This window comes from Zonotrichia albicollis, chromosome 9 (genome assembly GCF_047830755.1).
Source record: "Zonotrichia albicollis isolate bZonAlb1 chromosome 9, bZonAlb1.hap1, whole genome shotgun sequence".
In the NCBI taxonomy this organism is placed as follows: domain Eukaryota; kingdom Metazoa; phylum Chordata; class Aves; order Passeriformes; family Passerellidae; genus Zonotrichia; species Zonotrichia albicollis.
In genome coordinates, this window is record NC_133827.1 from 32,856,008 (window position 1) to 32,880,521 (window position 24,514).

General features: G+C 40.7%; 1 protein-coding gene across 3 annotated transcripts in view; it reads left to right on the forward strand.

Annotated features, from left to right (window-relative positions):
* The first annotated feature begins 2,290 nt into the window (after positions 1-2,290).
* Positions 2,291-24,514, forward strand: part of ARMC9 (armadillo repeat containing 9) — a 57,346-nt gene continuing 35,122 nt past the window's right edge. Inside the window, exons 1-10 of one of the 3 annotated variants that reach the window (XM_074547276.1) lie at positions 2,292-2,402; positions 2,951-3,038; positions 3,552-3,671; positions 4,160-4,330; positions 5,334-5,489; positions 7,141-7,233; positions 7,865-7,889; positions 12,536-12,693; positions 14,488-14,586; positions 20,841-20,876. In XM_074547276.1, coding sequence (XP_074403377.1) covers positions 2,988-3,038; positions 3,552-3,671; positions 4,160-4,330; positions 5,334-5,489; positions 7,141-7,233; positions 7,865-7,889; positions 12,536-12,693; positions 14,488-14,586; positions 20,841-20,876 — 909 coding nt within the window. In that variant the 5' untranslated portion in view covers positions 2,292-2,402; positions 2,951-2,987. Of the gene's footprint in view, positions 2,403-2,464; positions 2,479-2,947; positions 3,039-3,551; positions 3,672-4,159; positions 4,331-5,333; positions 5,490-7,140; positions 7,234-7,864; positions 7,890-12,535; positions 12,694-14,487; positions 14,587-20,840; positions 20,877-24,514 lie in introns of those variants that run through there. The other 2 variants (XM_074547277.1, XM_074547278.1) reach the window with 2 other exon arrangements.

Consider the following 24,514-nt stretch of genomic DNA (forward strand, 5'->3'; position numbering starts at 1 on the left):
AAGGGTGGGCACTGCTGATAATAATGATGATGTTGGCCATTTATCTTCTGCATCCTGGTGGCTGAAGCACCCTCCACCCTCACCCCTGCCAGATGCCAGCCAGCCCCAGGCTCTTCCCTTGCTTGCTGCTCTTGGCATTGGTGATGGGTTGGGTCTTCAGCCCAGCTCTGGGGCCACCTTGAGCCTGCAGCAGTGGCAGGATGGGAGAGCTGGTAATCATGAACATTTCAGAACTGTGCAAGCCTTGTGGGGTTTGCTTGTAACCTCTGATGGGACCAATGGGCCTGAAGGCCCTCAGCCAAGGGTGCTGATCTTTGCCCAGGTGGTTTTGTGTGGAAGCAAGGGTCTTTGGTCCCTCAGTGAAAGAAACTGCTTGGGCAGACCTGGTTCAATGTGTTCCTCCAGCACTTGTGGGATTAGCCTGGCCCATGCTCTGTGTCTTGGGAGGAGATGCTGCCCCAGCCTCTGGAACTGGCTTGACTTGGCCTCTGAAATCCTGTTCTGTGGGCAAATGTTCCAGCTGGCAGCAGCCCGGATCTGGAGTTTAGTTTTGAGCTCTATACTCCAGTTCCTGACATTGGTTGCACAGCTAAAGCTCTGGGTTTTGCTTAGAAGAAATACCTGTGCAGGTGCTCAGGTGAGCCATCAGTGTCTCTGCCACTGGGGAATCAGTGTCACCCACATATGGCAGAGAGGTGACTCAAGACCATAATCCCAGACATCTCTGCCCAGTGCGCTTATTCTGGTGGGCCCTGCTGCCTGACAGGGTTTGGTTCAGCAGTGTGTATGTCTGGGTTTTATTCTTTCTGTTTGCAGAGCATGAGCAGAAAATGGGCACAGGAGGGTCTACCCAGTAAGGGTCCAGGTGCAGCAGGTCCTGGGGAGCAGGGCAGAGTGCCTGAGGGGACACCCTGGGCTCGCTGCCCGCTGCCTGGGTGCAGGGTTGGCCAAGGGGAAGGACAGTGGTTTGGTGGCAACAGCATCCCTGGCCACGGGTATAAATAGCTGCTCTGGTGACCCAGGGAAGAATGGCTGCACAGGCGAGGTTAATTGTCAGCACAAATTATGGGGACATTGCTCCTCCCAAGATAACCTGCAAGGGATGAAGCATGAACAAATTTTTCCCCTTCAGAGTGAAGGAAAAAGGGCCTGAAATATTGGTGCAGTGTCTTTGTTCTCAGTTTTAGGGTGGCTCTCCCATTTCATTGTTTTTTTCCATTTCGTGTCAATGAGAACCAAGATGGATTAACTTTTTGTCTCCCCACCATGCCCTCCCAGAGGAGGAACTGAGATAGCTCCTGCAGGGCTGGGCAAATTCTGTTTAATTTAACCTCACATCAAGGTCTTTTTTATTTTTAGTTTAAGCATGAAATCTGGGGTTCAGGGGTGGAAAAGAAGCAGTTGAAAATAATTAGCTGGAAACATCTGCATTGGACAGCAGAGTTCATGAGCTCCTTCACAGATGAAACCTGATGCTTGCTTCTCTTACAGGCCTGGAGGTTTTGTAGTTTCCTCCTGAGTGGCTGGACAGGCCATCGGTCTGTGTCAGTGGCAGCACCAAAGCTGTGCTGGTGTGATGAGGGCAGTGAGACCAGACTGGGGATGTTTCTCCTCATGCTGGAGCTCTCTGTGCTGCTGTTTCTGTGCACCCAGTTCCCAGACTATTTTGTCCATATTCTTTTTTTTTTTTTTGTAACAGAGCATCTCTAGCTCTTCCTTTCTCCCAGCCCCCTGCCATTCTGGGCTGGATTGTCTTGCTGTGACTGAATAGCAGCTCTCTCACACCGAGACCCCGGGCAGCACCTAACTGATATACAACATAGTCTGATAGCGTGCATCTAACGTGCGCTGGAAACCTGATGTTAGTGGGGAAAAGTTCATTAGCACTGTTAATTGCAAAGGCACAAAGACTCAATAAGTAGCTTGGCCAATCCTCCCCTTTGCTTTGGCGGGGCTTCCATCAGGCAAGGACTTGTCGGAAAGTGCGGCCCCGGCTCATCGCACAGCGCCACGGCAGGGCTCAGCCTCCTCCCGCTCCGCTCGCTCCCTGCAAACCTCCGTCCTCCTCTCCCGACATCTCCTTCAGACGAAACTTCCAAGCGGGAAGGCTTTTCCCGGCCCAAGGCGGAGCGGGGGCACAAGAGCCCCACTTGGCGCCGTTCGTCATTTCCAAACCGGAACCGCCCCCAGAGCCCCCCGCACCTCAGGCCGCTGCTGCAGCTCCCCCGCCGCGCCACAGGGGGCGCTGTCCGCACCACAGCTGCGGGCATGCCCCCGCCGCGTGACGCGCCGGTCTCGGGTGGCGATTGGCTGAGAGCGGTCACGTGCGCGGGACGCGGCGCGGGGGCGGGGCCGCGGTTGCCGGGGCGACACCGGCGGCGGCTGAGGGGAGATTGGGACAGGTGGGAATGGGGGACGGGGGGAATGGGGGACAGGGGGAATGGGATACCTAGGAATGGGGGACAGGGGAGATTGGGACTCCTGGGAATGGGAGACAAGAGGGATTGGACACGTAGGAATGGGGGACGGGGGGAATGGGACACGTGGGAATGGGGGACAGGGGGAATGGGGAACAGGGAGGAATGGAGGACAGGGAGGAATTGGACACGTGGGAATGGACGGGTGGGAGTGGGGGGGATTGGGGGATTGTGGCAGGGGAAGTTGAGGGACGGTGGATTGGGGTGGGAATGTGGGAGGGGTGGGACTGGGGCAAGGCAGAGTGTGGGGCAGGAGGGACTGGGACAGGGAGGATGGGAGGCAGTGGGATGTGGTGCAGGTGAGAGTGGGGCAGGTACACGATGGATTCGTGTGTGTGTGTCTGTCTGTGTGTCTGTGTCTCTGTCTGTGTGTCTGTGTCTCTCCTCATGCCCTCTGGAGATGCCATGGCTGAGGGGCTGCGCTGTGTGAGCCCTGTACTCTGCACTAACACCTCTTCTTTGCCATTTTCCAGCTTTATCAGCGATGAGAAGTAGCAGCAGCCCTTAGCAATGGGTGATGTTTTAGCATATGAGGCTGAGTTACTTGGACTAGTGAAAGAGGTTGGTTTTCTCTCTTTATTTCTTTTCTTTTTTTTAATGATTCTTGCAAGGCAAGATCCTCAGTGTTTGCGTTCAGAGCCAGGCATTGTAATTGAGGCCTAAATTCTGGAGTTATTTATCTGGCTGAGTGTTGCTACACTCTGAAATTGTGCTGACTTCTGTCATGCTCTCTCAGTTCAAGAGGCTCAATGTCTATTAAATGCAGTAATAAATTTTCTTCTTTGACTGAATGAAATTACTGGCTAAACCAAGAGACATCATTCTTTGAGAGATGGTGTACTCAGTTGTCTCTAGGATGCAGGAGGAAATGGAGAGATGGTGTTTTCCTGCCACGAGCTACCAGTTTTTGGTTTATCACTTTGCAGTCTTTGGCATTTGTGAACCATCCTGCAGAGAAACTTTGGCATTTCATGGGCCATTCATTGAAGCATAAATCACTTAAAAAAGGATTAATCATTTACTGAAGCAATAATCATCTCACAAATGTTGTTCCTCTATGTTTTTATCTTGCAGTATTTGGATTTTGCTGGATTTCAAGAAACAGTGAAAGTATTTAAAAAGGAATGTAAAATAAAAGGGAAGCCACTACCTAAACCAGCAGATGTTTCCTCAGAAGATTCATTGCCTGTTCAGGTGATGCATCATTTGCACTTACTTTGAGTAATAGTGAAAACAGAGGTCACTATCCACCCTGTGAGTTATTACAACAGTGAAATGTCTGAAAAGATTCTTGATTATTTGAAGAAATCTTCTGTTAGTCTTCTTCCAGTACAGGAACCTTCAAGTTTGGAGTTGGGGTTATTTTATTTTTTTTTCCACAACTGCAGTCATTTTGAACTCAAGGCATTAGTTTTGATTTACACTACTTTAAGTTTTTACTGATATGCTTGAAAATGTGGGCTTTGCTTCTTGTATTGACGGTTGATTCAGGCTCTCAAAGTTACTAAAGATAAGTGAAGAAAGAATATTTGGGTGGTCATTGAATGGTGGGACATTTGTGAATAAAACTTTTAATTTGAATTGTTCAGATGGCACTGGAATTCTTCATTCACTAACCTGCTGCTAAGAATATGTGTCTCTTCTGTGTTTGGATTTTCATTTGATGCCTTTCCCTTTCACAGGAAGAAATGCTTACAGCATTTGAAGATGGTGATCAGAAAGTTTTCTTCCAGCTCTGGGAGGAGCATATTTTGTCTTCACTCCATAGCAGTGATCCAGCTGCTCAGAACCTGGAGTTCTATCTCCACATCTACTTTGCCACCTTCCTCTTGAAACAAACTATGGGAAAGCCTGTAAGTTTAGTTCACAATTCAAATCTCAGATTGCTGTTGTTTGTTTTACTTCATTTATTTGTCTTTAGTGTGGATGAGGATGGGATATTTTCTAAGAATTATTCCAAGAATATGTATCCAGTTTTGGCCACAGTTTGCATTTTAGTTCAGCCAGATCCTTTGTATTGTGGAGTACAGAGATGGAAGTTGGAGCTGTCCTTATCCCAAAGTTCCTGAAGTATTTCAACTCAGAAAATACCATAATGGCAATACTTTCACACTTGTAATTGTAGATCATAGCAGATTCTTAAAACATTTATTTTACTTGGAGTTTGGACTGGAGCTGTGAGTTGAAATACAATAATTTCTGATTAAATGGCAAAGCTCAGTTTTGACCAGCTCAATATATCATGCTGGGAAATACAAATCCCAAGATGTTATAAAGCAAAATCTCTGTTACGTGGGGCTTTTATGATGAAGAGACATTTAAGTAGCCTGGATTCAGCCAGATCAGCCAGGGCTTAATAGCTCCTGGCCTTCACCTGTCAGCTGCTACAGGAGTAGCAGTCTGTTTTCCAGCCTCTAGGGAGCTTTTGTTCTGTTCTGTGTGCCAGCTCCACTTCCCACTGCTGTGCAAGGGGATTTTTTTGTTTCTGCACTTACCAAAAAAAAAAGCATGTCTAAAGTATGTTTTCTCTCTGTCCTGAGTGTAGCAATGGCATTTTTCTTTAAAAGTCTAGCCTGAAGTGAACAGGAGCAATTTACATGCAAAAAGCAATTGTATGTCTCTTCCTTCTTTGGACCTGTATGAGAGAAATAACAGCATTAATTTACATTTTCCTTTATGACTGGTGAAAACATGCAGTATGTTCTCTAGTTAAATGAATATTGGTCTTTAAATAACAAATATACTGGAATTTCAAATTTGGTATTAATATACTTGGGTCTCTTCTTTAATTTGCCAGCTTTACAGTGCATTTAGAATGATAGTTGTCTAAATTAAAAATGCTGCTTTATTTCCTAGGACAAAGCTGAACTTGATGAAAGGATTTCGTATTTCAAGGCATACCTGGAAACAAAAGGAGCTGCACTGAGCCAGACTACAGAGTTTCTTCCCTTCTATGCTTTGCCATTTGTTCCAAACCCCATGGTACATCCTTCCTTTAAAGAACTTTTCCAGGTAAGTGTCTGTGTGGCAGAGATGGTTTTGTGGTGACTTACACTGACATACCTACACAAATTTGTTTGTAAAGCATGTTTTGGTATTTTTTAGAATTATTTGCTCTGAATGCTTCCCTGACCATGTGGCCAGTTGTGCTGACCTGGCTGAGCAGCTGTGGGCAGCCACTCTGTGCCAGGAGATGTCTTCAGCCTGCATTGCTGCCACCCTGCTTTTGATACCAAATCAAAGCTTAAGTGATACTTGCCCTAGGGGTGACTTTGGATGTACCAGCTGATGAGGAGCTCCAGTTTAACGCCAAAAAAAGGCATATCCTGCCATTTTCCTTTGGGACTGGCTATAAATAATGAGATAGATGGTTGACCTCAGAGATGGAATATGACTACTCTTTTTTAATTGTACTTAGCAGCATTTTTTTAAAATGCGTTATCTAAGATGAGATCCTCAGGTTTATTCTGAGTAACCCAGGGCCCAAGCTCTTAGTCCACACTCACTCATATTTTCTTGTGGGAATTGTTCAACTCATTCCATGTTAGTGTTGAAACACAGATTGTTTTATGTTTGAGAACAAGCAGCAGTGAGTCACTAGTTTACAAAGCAGAGTTCTTATGGCATATATTTTTCTCAGGCATCTGATGCTTTATATAGCTGGAGTTCCTGATAGTTTGTGTAATACATCTTGAAAAATCATATGCACTCCTCTCTGCAGGAGACAAGGTTTCTTTGGTAATATACAGTGTCCTGTGGTACACCACTGTCTGGATACTGAGTTGGTAAATGCAACAAGTAAATTCTGTACACTCTCCAGCATGGTGAAATAAGGGCACATCTGAGCTGTGAGAACAGCTTACAACATATACATATACAGCAGTAAATTTAGGGAGCTCCTGGTACTTGTTGGAAGACAAGTTTTTTCGTTGGCTGGCTTTTCCTCAAGCAGAAACCAGCTTCACTGTAGGCTTGAAATAGAAGGCCTGAGTATTTGGTGGATTCCTAGGTGCAGTTTGACTTTTTCCCTTAACTGTTATTTCCTTGTCAGTATGAGACTCTACGTCAGGCAGAGGACAGCATTCCAATTAATGCTCTGAGTCTGTTCTGCTGGGCTGTTTTTTCTGCATTGGCTGTTTTTCTCCAAATCCTTATTTTAGAAACATTGTACCCACCAGTGTCATGTCATGATGCTTGCAGTAATTATTGACAAAACTTACAATTCCCAGATCTTGTTAGGAGCAAAGGATGAAAGCTGAGCAGTGCAAAATTACGAATTTTGTACTCTATTCAATACATGTGAAAATATTTTTTATCCTTTTCTGAAGTTGCTTTTTCTTTAAAGGTGCTTTTACTTTCAGGGCAGTTGCTGTGTGTGTATATAAGCCGCCAACACTATGTGACAGTTTTGTACTTTAAATAAAGATACATTGTGTTTCTAGAACTCTTATCTAGGAATAATACTCAGCTCCCCTCTGACTTCTGTATGCTTTCATGGGGACTGAGCAAACACATTCACATCAGTAACAGTGAAGGGAAAATCTTAAATCCGGTGTTGGCTGCCTTGTTTTGCCTTGTGGGAAGTTGCTGTGATTCAAGCAGTACTTTCTGCAGAGTGTACATATTTGGTGAACAACTGTCATTCTTTGTTTTTCTTTTCAAGGATTCTTGGACACTGGATTTAAGGACAAGATTGGAAACGTTCCTGTCTCTGGCTCTCAAAGCCAGACAGACTCCTCGGCTTCTCACTATATTTGTATCCTTCTAAGAAAACACTTTGCAGATAATTAGAAATATTGTAAAGAGACAGTATAATTTATTGCAAGAGTGTACTGATAAGATTTATTGCAGAATTGCAGTAACATTGCAGTTCAGTGTTTTTATGACAGGAAATGTTTATATTCCACATTCAAAAACAAACTTTTGAAAAGGTCATATAAAGACCATGTCCAGATCCATATGAACCTCCATGCTTATTATGTGATCATTCTTTGTTTCCATGTATAAATACAGGATACCCAAAGGCACCAACCTGACATGGCTTCTTTCTCAGCATTTCTAAAGCTGTTAGCCTTTTAAATTAGCTATTTCAGAGACTAGCTGAAAGTTTTCCAGGGCTTTTATTTGGAGCAAATTATCCAGGGCAAATTATTTCATCACTCATAGGTCAGTGAAGGATCTCAAGTCCCCAAGCAACATTGCAAGTTGTGCACTTTTGAGATTTTTATGTATTTATTGTTGATTTGTGTATTCTGTAGAGCATCAGGCACTTCCAGTTTTCTGGGATAGTAGGAATACCTGGCTTGGTTCAGGTTCTCATTCTGAGTCTCTGGAACAAACACTGAAAAGGTGCACATTTTCCTGATCTGCTTTTACTCGTGCAACAGAAGGAGAGTGGACAGTGCAACAAAGGTAAGTACTGGGCTGTGGTAAGGATGTTCTGTAAAATTGTCAGGGATTGTGAAGGTAGTGGGAGATTTACCTGCAGGGGTGGGGAAACCAGTGATGCACAGCAGAAAGTCCTTGGAAGTCCAGGTCCCAGCTTTGGTGATGGCTGTTTATACCTTTCCAAGCTCAGTAAGGTTCAAGAAGTCAATAAGTATCAATAAGTATGGACTAGAAATGGGAAAGGACCTAGTAGTGGGATTTGTATTAAACATCTGTTCTGTTCTGAAACATGGTAAAAACAAGTGGAGAACTCCATACAAAGTGCATACCAGCTTTCCTTTTCTAGTTCTGGTGAAGGTAAGTTGCCTCAGATTCCTTTCCCTTGCTTCCAGGTTTTATGTCTCATTCAGTTGTTTTGATAACTGTCTGATGATCTTAGACAAAGTTGATTTTTGTTCCTATTTACTCATTTTGTTTAAATAGCACCTCCTAAAATAATGCATATTAGTATATCCTGAATAAGAATGTGTTCATTTAAATGTGGTTGGCTGATGTGTTGCATTTTGAGGTGAGCTGCTTATACACACATTAATGTGTGTGTGTGTGTGACTTGTGGTCCTTTAGAAATAATAATTTCAGCTCAGAATCCTGTTAGATGGTCGTAACACTTGAAACATGTGCCTTCCAAAATCAGTTCAATAAACAGAATTTAGGATTTCCAACTACCTTTCATTGATTTTTTTCACTTGACTTTCTGCATATACTTTCTAGTTAGGGATTTACATGAGACCAGTTGGATTCTTAAAATTACTTTTCCTCTTATTTTATCTGTAGGTTTAACCTGAAGATTTACTTTTTGTAGATTGAATTAGGCAGAAAGTTAGGTATTCTCCCAGTGTGAGTTCCATGTGTTTTCTTTGTTGTTTTGTGCTTTGTGTTGTTGCATTAGACTTTCACTGAATAATAGAAAGATCTCTTGGATTTTTATTTTCCAGAAGTTACACTTCTTCTTTGTGGAGAACTTTCCTGAAGGCAATAATCCCATGCTATTATTAAAAAGAAATAACTACCCAATTGTACCTGACTTATTTGGGCCCTAATTAGTTTTAATTTGGGCAGGTTCTGTGCTTTGTGCAGGGACTGTCATGGAATTCAATTCATGCAGGTCAGCCTGAATTTGTAGATCTGTTATGTGCCTTGGAGGTCGAGTCACTCTGGATTTTTCGTAAAGGTTACTTGAGGACTGTCTCATATGAAGGTTTGGGATCCAAGAAGTTATTTTTGCAGTATCCTGCTCACATCACATGGGATCCACAGCACTTACTTGCTGCTGGAGAATATTTACTTTATCAGTGAAGGGGAAATGCAAAGGAAATCTATAGGCAGCACATGAATGAAGAGCAGTATGGCAGAATCCTGAAAAGACCTTTTTTAAATAGTTGCCAGTCATCAGTCTGACATGCTGAAATACTTCAAGTTTGGGTGGGGTGGTGTAAATGCTTTTGAGGGTGGCCTGAAGTGTTCATAGTGTTTACCTTACCTGCTTTACCTGCTACAGTAAACTTTACCTGGCCTTTACCAGCCTTTACCTGGCTTCTTAACCATTTGCTAAAAAATTTCAGTTCCTGTATGACTTCCAAAGCTATTTGTGTGGCAGTTGTGCTTAACTTACAGTTCTCCCATATGTTTTCAGTTTGGCTGGAAAGGAAAAAAATTGCAGAATGGTTGGCATCTTGCACAGAGAGCTTCAGACCTTCTTTGTGGCCTGTCTGCTGACAGGAGCTGAGGGGATGAGGTATTTGGAAGTGTGTTCAGCTGCTGTTCCCTTCACTGCCTCATTACAAACCTGTGGATGAGTTCACAGCCACTATTGCACCGTTTTGGGTAGGGGGAGAGCGGTGGAAGTGTGTCAGGCTCCTGCACTAGAGAAGGTGGAGTGTGACCTACCTGTCTGTGAGGATTTGCTAAAGCCTGACTATTTATGTGGAAAAATGTCAGTTTAGAGTAAGGGTAGTAATTTTTAAGCAAGAAGGAGACTCCTGCTTGTCCTAAGAGCAAGATTCAGTGTCCAACAGCAGCTCCTGAGACCTGCAGCTCCTCTGCTCAGAGCTTTGCTGTGTGCAGGAGCTCAGCTGGCTGGAGTCAGTGCTTCTGGACAAGTATGTGAAGGTGGGCTGAGATTAGACAGAAAGAGACAGAGCAAGCACAAGTTCAGGAAACAAGTGTTTCAGTGTAGGTAAGTGTAAAGGAATCTCTCACTTAGAGAAAAAAGGTTATCATGGAATTAATGCATATGTGTGACTCTTGGCTGCTTCTAGGAAGTGGAGTTAGAAGACTTGACAATTACACACATGAGAGAGCAGGCAGGAATTCTGGTAGAAACATGCAGTAGTTAGGATGACAGCCAGTGCCAGCATCTTCATTTGGCAGAGTCACAAGCTTTACTGTACCTTGTATCTTCCTCCACCAGGAAGTTAAGTCTTCTGTGCTGTATTTTTGCCTCTTTTCATCAACATATGAATAATGTTTCCGGTGTTTGGTCCAGAGCTTTTTTTTCCTTCTTGATAAGCTTATCATATGTACAAAGCATTTGTCAGTGCTGGGAGTTGTGTCTGGGAAAGAGAGAAACCACAGTATTACTCTGATTCCTGTAATGGTGCAGTTGGATCACTGCTGCAAGATGACATAAATGTCAGCTGAAATGCCTCTGAAAGGTACCATTTTCTTTTACCAAATCTGGACTGGGATGATAATGATTTAACATTTTAAACAAGGAATTTAATACTAATTTTTACCTGGGCTGGTAGCTCCCTGATTTGTCTAAATGAATGCTGTTAGAGGGGTATGGCAGGAGTGCAATGAGGGAATGGGGCAGCACAGGACCAGCTCTTCCAGCAGCTGTCTGAACTTGGAACAGCTGCTTGCTGTTGTACAGTGATGAGAGCTTCCTGCTCTTCAGCAGGAGAAGCTGTCATGAAAGGCTTTCCCCTTTTCAGTTAAATTACTTATCTGTGAGAAGATAGTGATACAAAATTGCAAGCGATGCCAAGACTTTGTGATTCCCTTCTGACACCCTTTTCTCAGTTTACTGTTGACAATCCCTGCATTTAACAGCCAAGAGGTAAAATTGAACCCTGTTTCTGAATTTCCAAGACTAGTGTTCATGAGCTGCATTGAGTTTTGGTTATGTAGTTTTTTCCTGCTGACTGCAGTTGGAACACATATTTTCATCACTGGAAATTTTACCCACTGGGCTATGAAAAGTAAGCAAACTCTGAGAAGGTTTATGCTTTGTGATTTGGTGCTTCCAGCTTTCCTCTGAGTGAAAGTCACGCTCTAGATACGTCCATTGGAAATTTACAAATTGAATGTGTTATGTCACAGTTAAATAAAAATATATTCCCATTTGCTCATCTAGGCAACAGAATAAAGTGCTGGAGTAGCTAGTTTTGTGCAGTGGTTGCTCTCAGAATCTTTTTTTAGTTTAGAAAATGTTCTTGTTTTGAAGCTGTATCATATTAAAGCTGTGGTAGCAGTTTAACAGTAATGGCTGTGAAATAAAAACAAAATCAAAGTTGAATTATTATCATCAAGGCTGAATAATTTGGTTGTCTTTGGAAGTCATCTTAACTCTACTAATTTTTAAGTTAATATTGATTGAAATTAAGATTAGTGTAACAGCTTACAGAATTGTAAAAAGCTTAGCAGGCTTGCTTAATGTTACTGTTCTAGTGGTGGTTTTTTAATTGGTCTGGGAGTTTTTTAAGTGCATTTTGCTGGATTTGAAAAGGATCTGTGCCTTGTCGTTCATCAGTGAGATAAACTGTGTCATATTGGGCTGTTTAGAACAGTTCACTTAAACCCAGAAAGATTCTCAATCTGTGAGAGGGAATCCTACTTTTGTCTGAAACTCCACAGTCTAGCTGGTTCCTTCCCACTGTTTAACAAAACCTCCTATGGTAAATATTGTATTTGCAGATGGGCCCGATGCCACTTTCACAGCACTAAGGGAGTTCTGGCTTCTCAGCAAACTAATTTAAAACATAATGTTCTAGCAAAATACACAGCATCAGCTGTAACAACAGAATTATTGTGCCTCCCTTCATGGTTTTGTCTGGTCACAGAAATCTGCGCTGTGAGCCGCAGCTCCAGGTTCAGTGCCCAGTCCCATGCAGAACACTGGCTTGGCTGGGTCTGAGACTAGGGTGGAGTACACACATTCTGGTACTCAGTTTGCTTTTGTCTCGAAAGGAATTGAACCCAAAGGAGCAAAACGTATCAGAAATGTAACTTTTTTATTATTCAGATAGAAATGAAAGACAAATTTTCAGAGACTTAGGATATTAAAAATAAGCAATAGAATTTACCATTAACCACTGAGTAATGGATCATCCTCTTCACAAATGTGTTCAGTGATGTTTACTGCCTTAAGTTGTGTTGCTACTGTAACTGTGAAGCAGTTGGTTCTTTGGACAATTAAGGCTTAATAAATACTGGTAGGTGTTGCAATGAAATGGAATCTTGCTAGAGGCATGAAATTATCCTTGTAGGCAAGTTCCACACCTCAGAAATTGAGGTTGTCCCTTCAAGCAGTAAAAAGGCTTGTGGGTTCTTTTGTCCTTTTGTTTGAATAGGTGATGCTATTTCTTTTTTTATTATTCTCTTGACAGAAATGATGCAACACCTTCATCAGCAGTTAGTGAAGCGTGAGCACAGGTACATGACCAACCTGAAACGACTGCGCAAGCTGCAGATGGACTACCGTGGTCTCCTTGAAGTCACTGCAGAGCTGGTGGATTCTTTGGAGGCCACAGTCACTGGCAAGATGGTAAGAGATGACCCAGATGTGCACTTGATTCCACACCCCCCAGAAAATGGAGACCAAAGAGTGAATTAAGCTTCATAGTTATGAGCATTTCTGTTAGAGCTTTACTAATGAAGCACAGCACTTTGGGTGAGCTGTTCTCCCATTGCTCTGGTGAAGGAGGATAAAAGAAATGCAAAAAGTGGGTTGAATTGCACTGGCTCAGAAATCTTGAAAAAATTATCACCATCTCACAAGACATCTCAGATCTCTTGTGCAAGTCCTCTTTTGAGCTTTGGCAGCAGCAGGTATTAGAGGGCATTTTGGTGAGTACTGATTGCAGTCCAGCCCATCAACAATTGTTGTGTATTTAAAAATTCAGTCAGGTCTGTTTTAAATTCCATGGTAGTGGAAACAATCTTCTTATCCAAAATTTTGGTGAGGAAAAGATTTGCTCTCTGTTCTGCTAAACTGGACTTATTAATTTAATTGATAAAGGGAACAGGGAGATAGTGAATGAGTTATTCATCATGTGAAATGAGCCACATGTATGTAAGTGGAGAAGGTACAACTTTCTTAGGAGTATTTTTTGTATGAAGTTGATTGTCTTTTTCAAGTGTTGTGCTCCTCTGGAAGCATGAATTCTGTGTAACCTGAAGGTTATTCTTATGGTAGATGTTAGTGGCCTCTAGGTGCTTTTAAAGGAACTGTGAATTGTTAGCAGGGAGAATGACCTGGCATTTCCTGGGCAGCCTGCTGACAAGTCAATATGTACCTTCCTCCTGTCATCAGCATGAACACCATATGGTTTGTTACTCTGCTCTGGGATCACTGCTGCTATTACTGCAGGGGAGAATTTGCTTTTGGGTGGATTATGCTTTACAGCAGATTAGGGAAGGTATCTGCTCAACAATAAAATCACAGTCATTCATTTACACCTCCGTGCCCTCCAGCGATATCCAATTCCCCTCCGTGGTCGGGAGCCGGACGCTGGCTCTCTTCTGTCGCGGATGTTGTTCAGTTCCTTTGTGAGCCTTGAGCGGGGCACTCCTTTGGTGCTTCCCAGGTGTGTCCAGCTGAGGGTGCTCTTCCGTTAGGGATCCTGGATTCTGGCAGTTCTGAATCCAAGGTGCAGCTGGGTACTGAATAAAGTGATATTGAACTTACAGCGTTCTGAATTTGAAGAGGTTCATTGTCCTGCTGAAGGTCTGGGAAGTGTCCCCAGTTGAATTTCTATAATCTCGGTCTTCTCATCTCTCTTTTGGGGAACGTATTAACTCTCCTAAAATTAAGCTGTTCTGTTGAACTGTAGATTTCCCAAAACAAAACCACTAAACCCACTGAGATGTTTTACATTGAAAAATAAAGTTCTGTACTGTATAATTCATATTTATTCTCTATGCTCTACAAGACAGTTGTGTAAGTTCTACACCTTAGGTAAACAACATGTCAGCGTTGTTTCAGGCTCAAAACTGCTTCATTTTTAAAATTGATTTGATTTTGAACATTTTGATTCACAAAAATCTGTATGCAAAAAGAGGTGTGAAAAAATCTGGTTTTCTCCTAGACCCTCTGAAAGTGTTTAGCACTAGTCTTGTGAATAGCATAACCATTCCCAGATAAAGAGAATTTACAGTTTTTAAACTTCTGTACAGAATGGTAGTTGCAGTATATACCTTGTGCTTGTGTCAGTGAGCCTCAGGTGTGTGATTTCTTACTTTAAAAAAAACCCAAACAGCCTTTAATATAGAAACACTTGTCTGGTAGAGAGTGTAAGTTTTATGTAATCCTGTTCTCATTTTGTTTCCTAATTTTTAGATTACACCAGAATATATTCAAAATGTTTGTGCTTGCTTGTTTAGCAATCATTTGAAACAATCTGTAACACACAACATTGACTTCACAAGGCCTGGAACTGTAAGTATAAATGTTTGGGATTTTTACAGTAACTGTCTAAAATGACAATACTACTTAAGCTACATATAGAACAATAAATGTTCTGTACTGGGAAAGACAAAACATAATATGTTCAAGCTTGTATAAGAATGTGCCAATACATTGTTTTGTTGATCTCAGATGCTGGTCAATGACCTGATTGTGTAGTTATAGCTGTGTAAGTATGGTTAATTCTGTTATTGTGAGGACAGTAAAATTTGTGTCTGTTAAAATGCTAACAAAATGCTTTAAATAAACATTAATCATAAAAGTTCATCAAAATGTTTTAGTAAGAAAATATTGTATACCACTGTTCTACAAAGACAAGCCAAAATCATGAACTGTTCTTATTGTTTTTGCCATGGCAGGCATTCATGTGTACTTAACTTTGTAGCAGGAGAACTTAGTGAAGTGTCAAAGGAAAAGCAGAAGAAAATAAAATTCCTGCTTCTTATTCTAGCCAAGGTCTTTAGTAACAATAATGGTATGGGTACATTTTGTTCTTCTTGAAAATTTGCTGCAGAGAGATAAGGAGATGGTATAAATGCTTCCTTTTCTTTTCTACGTGCTAGTATTTTCAGAGATAAGTATTATTCCTCATTGCTCTTCAGGCTGTTCTAAATGCCCTCACTTTCTTGTTAATGGCCAGAACTCCTTTCTCTGACCTGCCATGAGTTTAGGAGGTGCACTCTTGTGCAGCCTCCAAAAGCTGCTATTTCAGGGTTTGAGGAAGGAGCCAGCATCTGTTTGTCTGTTACCTCAGTAGTAGGTGCTGTCTGCTGCTCCCCTCTCTTCAGATTGATATCATATCCATAGCTTATCTCCCATTCTGTAATGTCCCTCCTCCCACCCCATCTTTCTTCTAACCAACAACTTTCAGATGTCTTTGCTCTTTCTTTGACAGTGGCTTTTTGAGATGATGCTTTAGGTACCTCAGTAGTCTTCTGTATTTTTGCCATCTGATGTTGAGGTTGTGTGTGTTTCTCCTTCCCTGTACTGAGATCACCCATTCTGTACAGCCACGTGCCCTCTTCTCTCTGCTCCTGCTCTCTGCTTGCATCAAGACTTCTCTTTTTCTCCTGTGCTTTCAAGGTGCTCCTTTTGCCCAGGGTTTTGCTTATTATTTCTATTCTTTTTATCATACATTGATCCTCCAGTCTTTTGAACCCTTTTAGGAAAGGGGCAGAGGAAAGTGTCATTGTTAAGCAAGGTTCTGATTTCTGCTTCCCTAAAAGTGTCTCTAAAAGCATTTCTGCTCCAAAAGCACCTTTACCATTAGACTTATGGCACTATATGGCCACTTTGACACAGTCTCCACCGATGCAGATAGGTTAAAGAAAGAGGATATGTTGGTGGTGGATTTTTTTCCCTGCTGGAAGTACATTTTTGTCCCCCTTAACTAGGTTAACCTGAGCAAAGCTGTGTTCTCCTGGCACAGTTGTATCTGTTTTTATACTAGGCTTTGCTAGCAGAACTATTTCTGTGTGGCTTTGTGGCTCATTTATCCACACTGAGGTAGGTGCTGTGGGAGCCAAGCTCTCTAGTGAAGGACCAGTCCAGTTCTAGCCCTGAGATTGTTTAGATTAAGGGTTTCTAGGCTGGTTTAGGTCACGCCTTGACATTGAGCTTCTAGCAGCAACTGTGGTTGAACTCTCATGTTGTTTCTATTAGCAGATCCACAGAGGCTCTCTGAGGCATTAGCCAAGTTTTGGAGGGCTAATCACAGTCTTTGCATGTAGACATTAACTGCATCATAATCAGGTATCCTCATCTTATCCTTTTGTCCACTCTTGATCATATTTTCTTGTTTATTTCCCATGTAAAGGGTTCTGGTTTTATACATGAATAGCAAACATGTAGAAACACAAATAAATATTAGAAGAAAAAATAGATACTTTCTTATGAAAGGAAAAATTAGATTCTTTTCTCATCCCAGAATATTTCTAACCACTCCCTGGCTTTGTTGATGCAGGAAGCCAGATGAGATGAACTAAAATTCTGACTATTTGCCACTAGGCCACTCAGGCATGCCATTACTTTTTCTTCAAGGATTCAAGTGCTTCATTGTTATACACTCAGATGTTATTGTTCTACCCTTAAGTGGTTTCAGGTTTTTGCATAAGTTTTGGAATAAAGCTGGAGGCACCGTGACCCAGACTAAGTAGCAACACGAGTTCACAGCATCTGTGCTGGATTTGTGTTGCAAGATTCATTCACTTTTTGCCCATAACTACTTGGAGGCACTAGAGTGTGGTCTTTCCAGCTACTCCATTTCACAAACCTCGTGCTGTAAGAGGCAGCCAGCTGCATAATTACAGAGAGAAGAGACTGGCAGAGGGGCAGCTACTTTGTTCATCCTTACCTTACCATCATCTTACCTCATTCTGTAGGCAAGATGAGTGAGAAGCTTAAAAAACAGTCATTTTCTAAAGAGTTTTATCAGGCATTAAATATGGTGTTTTGTGGTTGTTAGGTTTTTTCCCCCCACTTCACCTTAAGTGTTCTGGATGATCCTGTCTCACTGAGATCACCAATGTCAGGACAAGGCCCTGAAATAAATTGGTTCTGCTGGATCAATATCTCTACATAAATGAGCAGAAAAAGGAATTATTAGCAAGAATGCTAAAACTGCATCATTCTCTGAGATCTGTACTTGGGCTTTAGAGTATATTTCGTTAAATCAGCTACACTGGTAGTTTTTAGTTACACTAGGAAGGAGGATTATATGAGTACTGTAACCAAAATGAAGTATTGTCCAAGGAAATTAAGGAGTATACCTTGGATTATATCCTAGGTAGCGTTATTTGTATGCAGAGTTGATTCTGTTCCCAGTACATTGCTCAACTTTTAATGTTGGAGAAAGTCATATTGTGTAGTAGAAAGCTGTGAGGTCTCAGGCTTTGAAATTACAATAAAGGTGACCTGTATCAGTTGTTGATGTGCAGACATCATTCCTGGCCTGCCCTCCCCCATGGCTGAAGGCCTGGCCTTTCAAACTGGAAGAAATTTGTATTTGAGAACAAATCCCAGAGGCAAGTCTTACCGAGCTGGCTTTAAGACCTGAGGCAATGACAGCCAAAAGAGTTTTCCATTGTAATCATGCCCTGAAGTCTTACTTAGCAAGGGCTTCTAGTGTCAGCTCTGTGTTCTCTGGTGAGCTGGATTGGATCTCATTCTTTTGCAGAACAGCTCCATGTCTCTTGCCTGCTCTGTGACTTCCTGGGTCAGCTTGTGAGCCTGGTGTACAATCCATGAACAGGATGCATCTGCTGCATGCAGTGGGAGAGAGGTCACACTGCTGTTACAGCTGGGAGATGTTTGCAAGGCCTCTAAAGCTCTGTTTCAGCCTAAGGTTTTTCTCTTAGCTGCAGTTGAATGTTATCTCCACCTTCCATCATGTCATTTGACATGTGTGGTCCTGAATTGGGAGATAAGAAACCTGAGAGAATTGTCAGAGCAGAAGGTGGGGATTTAAGAATAGAAGGTCAGAGCAGCAGGTCTGACAAGCTGAAGAAAACATTTATTTGAGGAGTTAATAGATTCTTGACTTTTTAGTGTTCCTTTGGATAGGGAGCTGATGTGGGTAATGGTAAATTTGAAAAGTATACTTTCAAATACAGTAATCTATTACAGGACTATCACAGTCCCTTATATTTTTAACACTCTTGAGATAAGTCAAGTTTTAATTTTTTTTTACCATTTTCCTTTTCTAGTCTTGATTTGTCTGGTGGATAAGAAGCAGAGTTTGTCGTTTTTGATGCCTGCAGTTTTCTGTTCAATACACATCATGAAGCCAAGAGGATTCTGGCTTTTTGTCACAAACACAGTACATTCACACTCCACCAAAAGTAGCACAGGCTCAAGTCTGAAACCCAAAACCAGTTTTTTTAATTGAAGTAAGGTGTACACCTTCCTGGAATATTTTGAATTAGGGATAAAGTAATAAGGTTCTCTAAGTTTTGGATTACAGGCAAAACAGGAACTGCTTCTTCAGATGTGCATTTTCTGTCAGTAATAGAGATGGGTGTAAACCACTGGAGAATCTTTCTGTGACCTGAAAGCTGTAAAATTGTTTGCATGTATTGCACCTGTGTAATGGAATAGAATAAATGCCCATTATGTTTTTGCTGCTATTCATTCTGATTATATTTACCTGCAGCTGCAATTAGGTGAATTAATGTCCCTTGCAAATTTTGGGTCTCTTCGGGTGGGTCTCTACCACTCTTGAAGCTGTGGAAAACTAGTGGGGTGGTTTCTTTAAGTTCTGTCACTGGACAGAATTACCAGCTCATCTGTAAAGTTAAACTGTCACTTACAAACTGTGAACAAGAAAGATTTTTTTAAATTTATTTTTAGGATAGTTGTAATGACTACTGTGGGCTCCTATTTTTCTTGTGCTCTTTGCTTTTTTCCTCAAACATGGTTTTTACTGCAACTGTACACTTGCCATCAAGCTGTAATACTTGGTGGCAAGTATTCCATTTCTTATGAAATTTCTGCACCAGCAGACCACATGAAACCTAGGATGAGGGTAACAGAAGGTTTTTATTTTGGTTTTTTTAATCACTCTCTAAACCATTCAGAGTGGATTCACCAGGCATTATTATGCAGATGTTTGCTCTTTCATTTAAAAATAAAGTGCTCATTGCAGCAAACAGCATCTACCCTAAGTGAACTTTTCTTTGGATGGCATAATCAGTTTTCTACATCTCTGTCCCTGGGATTATTTTATATGTCCCCATTTATGTATGGAAAAGAAGAAACTAGCCTACCTCTTCAGATAAGCAAAAATAAGTAATTTTTTTCCTGCTGATACAGTATGTAATGCCCTTTTCACAAGTTGCTGTAAGGTTTTTTGTTTACATGAATTCTTTAAGGGTAAGGTATTGCCTTCAGTAGGGATTTCCACAAGCTTTTCTTGTTACTGTCCTCAAATCATAGAATAGCCCAGTTTGGAAGGGACTTTGAAAGGTTGTCGGGTCCAACCTTTTGTGATTTCCTTTAACGTTAAAACTTTACTTTAATGTCATCTTTTGTCTTGATGCCTACATCCTTTTTCAGTGGCTCAGGTCGTGCATGTGTTGAAATGTCTCTGATCATGATGCAGTTTATCTCCTGATTTCTGTTGCTCATTATTGGTCTCTATTGATGTCATCTTTTGTCTTAACTTTAATTTTAAATTGTCTTTGCCAGGAACTCTCTGTATGTGTGTATAGCACCATGAAAGTTAAAGTAATCATTCACATCAGGGAATTCTAAGTATCATAGTAGTAAAAAGAAGAACAGATTTTTAAAATTTGTTAAAGAATAAAAAGAGCTTTATTTTCTGCTCACAGAGAAGAGTGGCAAGTTTCTTATGTCTTCTGTGTAAGGCTGTATATGTTTGTTAAAGAGCAGCCTGCTAAATAGGATGTTTATGTGCTTATTCATCTGTACAAATATGTCCTCTAAAGTAAGTACTGGCAGGTTTGCACAAAAAGGCAAATAATTAATGTTGGTCTTATTTCATTGTGTTAAACTGTGTACCTTTATTTTTAATTAAGACTGTTCTTTTTAGATACCAAGCTGTTCTAAGTATTTTAGTCTAATTAAAGAGAACATGGCATCTTTTGTACTAAACTACTCAAACCATGAATTAGCACCATTCTTTATTTTAGTAACTACATACTAGGTTTCCTTCCAGAGACTTTCTTAGTTTATCCCTGGAACCTTTTAGCATGAAGAATTGATAACATTGCTGAAACACCTTAAATTGTCTCTGTCAGTCTTTGTTATGTGCTGGTCTGAAACTCCAGTCAAAGCAAGTGAGGAGAATAGTGGCAGGGGCTTTCTCAGGAGCTGAGGTCTTTGATCCAGGCCATGTTCAGGGTTTCCCTCTTGGCTGCCTCAGCAGAGTGAGCAGCACAGGTCATATATTCCTGTCAGTTTGTCAGTGCTTTGTGTGTAGGTGTTTTGACTCTGACAGTGTGGAACCATGTGCAGACTGGTGTGTTTGCCAGGTGTTGAGAAGAGAACTTCCAAATATATCACAAGAGAGACACAGCAATTTCAGTTCTAAGACATACAAGTATGAGGATTGGGAGAACATGTTTATACTTTTCAAAGCTAATAGTCTGTTAATTTTTAGCTGATTTCTATTGGTTGTTTTTTTGAACTGTGCATTTCTCTGTGATTTATTTCTGTTAACTTATTTTTTAATCTTCTTTATTTTAATGTGTGTCTGTTTGCCTATAAAGGGATATTACTCTATGAGCCCTTGTGATGACGGATATGTAAGTGTCTATCTTTATTTCCTTTCACGTTGCCTGCTCAGTCTGTCACAGTCTGTATGTCTCTTTATTTCACAACATGCAGCAATTTTCCCTGCATTTTAACTTGTCATGACACTAACTGTGTGGTTTATGAAGAGCCAGAAAGTGTACAGGGCTTGGGAATTCTGCATGGGGAATGGAATAGATGTTCTGGGTAACCTTATGGCTTCATAATGCACTTAACACAGCATGTCAACATAACAGCAGCTTTGTCCACAACTTTCACATGAAACTCAGCTTCTTACAGCATGCAGAAAGCAATTGTTTCTTCCATGGGATCATCTGTGTATAGTATACATTCTCTCTGAAGTGTGCCAAAACCAGCTGACCCCACAACACCTTTGACAAAGCAAATAAATATTATTGCTCAAGATAATTCAGCAAGTTGATTCATGTTTTTCACAGGGGTGTTGTGTTCTGCATATTTGTATTTTTTGTTCCTAAAGTCAAACTTCCTTTTGGTAATAAAGATTATGAAATTCTTTCACACAGTTAAAATGATCCTCTTTCACTGAAAACACAAAATTATATTCTCTGTACTGCCTGTGACTTCTGTAACCCAGATGGAAGTTTGTATTCTGGCAATACTACAAGTACACCATAAGTATCTAATTTTGCCTGTAGTCAGTGCATTCTTTGTGAAGAAAGGAAATGAGTCTACTTCTAAGTAACTCAGTATGTAATCAATTCATAAAAGTGATTGACACCAATTCTGAAAGATGCCAGTCAATTTCAAATAATATGTATTTATATTTTTATCACTTTCTTTAGGTAAAACTAGATTTTGTTTTTCAAGAAAAGCTGCCCAAATTTCAAAAATATATATCACCTCTAATTAAAGTAAACTCTTGTGGGCATTCAACTTTCCATTTAGAACAACATTTTATTTTGAGAAATAGTCATAAAAATATTGAATGCAATGGACTGTTCCTTACATACTTATTTTTATCTTGATGTACAGAACACAACCCACATCCACCTGTGGTGAAAGATCACCTGTATCAATCAACCTGTTCCCATTGGTGACATGAATGTTCATAATGGACACTTTTTGCTTGATGTTAAGCATTTTGTTCCTTCATATAACTCTCTGTTTTGAGACTGAGAAAGGTTGATGACAGATGAATCAAATTATTTTTGCTAAAGAAAAACTTTTTGCTTATACAGATTAGTATAAAGCATTAGTTAAATGTAACTTTATACAATGTAGAATGTAATAGCTTAGTGTGCAGAGTTGTTTATAAAATTTTTGCAAAGCTGTATGACTCTGATTCTGAAATATTTCTTGAATATGTGGGTAGCTTTCAGCTCCCCTCACTGTTTATGTATTGTATTTTATACTTCTTTCTGACATTTGTGTTGTCATTACATTATCACACAGTATTGCTGTGTGACTTTTTAATGTACACATCAGATGTCTTGGAGAACCTGTTTTATATGGCAAGTGGGAAGTTTTCATAACAGCATATCTCTAGTATAAGTAGGAAAAAAAATAATTAAAAACATTTGCAGATCTACTTATGAAATAATACTTTGCATATCCCCAGTAGACCTGCCAGGTTACACAAGCTCAGGGTCAAACCCTCACGGGCTGTGTGGAGCAGTCTTCTTGTTATTAGTGTGTGGCAAATGAACTCAACATAGATTTGTGAGTTCTGATGATTTGTAGAAATCTGCTCAAATTTTGGTTTTACTCTTCACATATTCATCACGTATCTTTGATTATTAATTCTGAATCTGCATTGAATTTGCACTGAATTCTTGCAGCACATTTTCAGAGTGGGAACTGAGGACAGAATCTGACTTTCAGCTTTGCCTTCAGCATATTATGAATATATACATCAAACAGCAAAGGGGATATGGTTTGAATATAGGTCTGCAGTATTTGATAAAATCAGTTGTGGTTTTGGCTTGCACATGAAGTGCATCTGCTTTCTTTTATAAATACTGATTTTTTTTTTCCCTTTGAACTTCTTTGGTTTATTCCATGCTGTTCATATTCATGCCTGTCTTTGTTCAAAAATAAAGGGATGCCATCTGTGTCTAATGTGCATCGTGACAGAATTATTTGACTTAATGTGGCACCTGGCTTGGCTTTGGCAAGAACCAACACAAACATAAGTCATACCCATGATCCTATCAGAATGAGCTATGCTTGGGCTGTTTTTTCTTGTGTTTCTTTTTCTTTCCTTAAGACACTGGGCTTCTGCATGTCTTTCAGTTATGACAAATGATCCTCTCTCAAGATAGGTTTTGCATGAAATGTATTTTATTCAAGATGAAGTCTATGAGTGTTGGGATGTAGGACCTTGCCACAGGTTCTTCACACTCTGCCTTTCATTGGCTATCTAAGGTATACTGTCACTCAAAAGGTTAAAATTAATGGTTAACCTGTTCCAGGAAAGACTGAGGGAAGGGCTTGGGAGAAAATGCTGAGGAAATAGATATTGTGATCTAAGAGAAATGAGAAGAAAAGCAACTAAATAATTTCTGTTTATGGTGGCTGTGCTATAAGCATTCAATTGTCTAATAGCAAAATAATAACATTTAGCTCTTGCACTCTGCCATTCATTGGTAGATCTCAAAACCCAGCTTGTTCAAGAGATTGATGCCTGTATCTGCTTTTCAGATGAGGAAAAATTGAGGCCCAGAGACATGGAATGTGTTTGGGTTCTGTCTGCAGTTGGTGGCTGAATCTGGACGAGGAGTGTATGTCCTGAGCCAATGCCTTACTCAGCATGCCACAGATACAGATTAGCTTACTTATGACTAATTGCAATCATGCAGATGAAAAGGAAGAAAGGAAACCTCTGCCTGCTTTCATTCTTTCTGCTTTATCAGTGGTGCTGACCATTGTCAGATTGAGAAATGACAGTGCAGTGAAGAACAAACTAGCCCCCCAAAACTTTCTTCATTCCTGTTTAGCCTGGACAATTGAACCTTGACAATTGAACCTTGACAATTGAACCTGATATAATATGAACTTTATCCTTGCTGCTTTCCCAGAAACACCAAAAGCCTGAAAGAACTTCCTTCCTATGCAGGTTCTAAACTGATAAACTGGGTCTGATCAGCAAAGTGACCAGAAGTTTTTCCAGCTCAGTGGTTCTGCCCTCAGAGCCCCAGTGCAGGGCCTGCCTCACTCTCTGGTGCCTTTTTGGTGTAGGAAGAATACAGAAGGAAACCATACTAAATACCTTGCTGTGCTCCATCTGCTGGCTTAAAAAATAATTTGGGAATTAATAGGACCTTGTCCCCTTTGATCTGAATGTTTTCCAGTTGAATTTTCTGTAGTTTGAAATTTTATAAAAACTTGCAAAATCCTACACTTGCCAAAAAGTTTTATTTGTGTAGAAGAGAGATATGTGCATCTTAACCAGTAATCCTCTGGTTAGATTTTGGTTGGAGCACGTTTTTCTTTCTAAGACAGCAAAGAAGTGCATAAAAAACCCTTTATTGAGAAGCATAGAATCTTTATATGCATCTATATAGCCCTAGTGCCCTGCTCTGTTTCTTTCCACATTGCTATTCTCTGTTTGACCTTCCATCTCCAAGGGCTCTGCAATTTTTTTTTGCATTCAAGTGCTGTAGTCACTTTC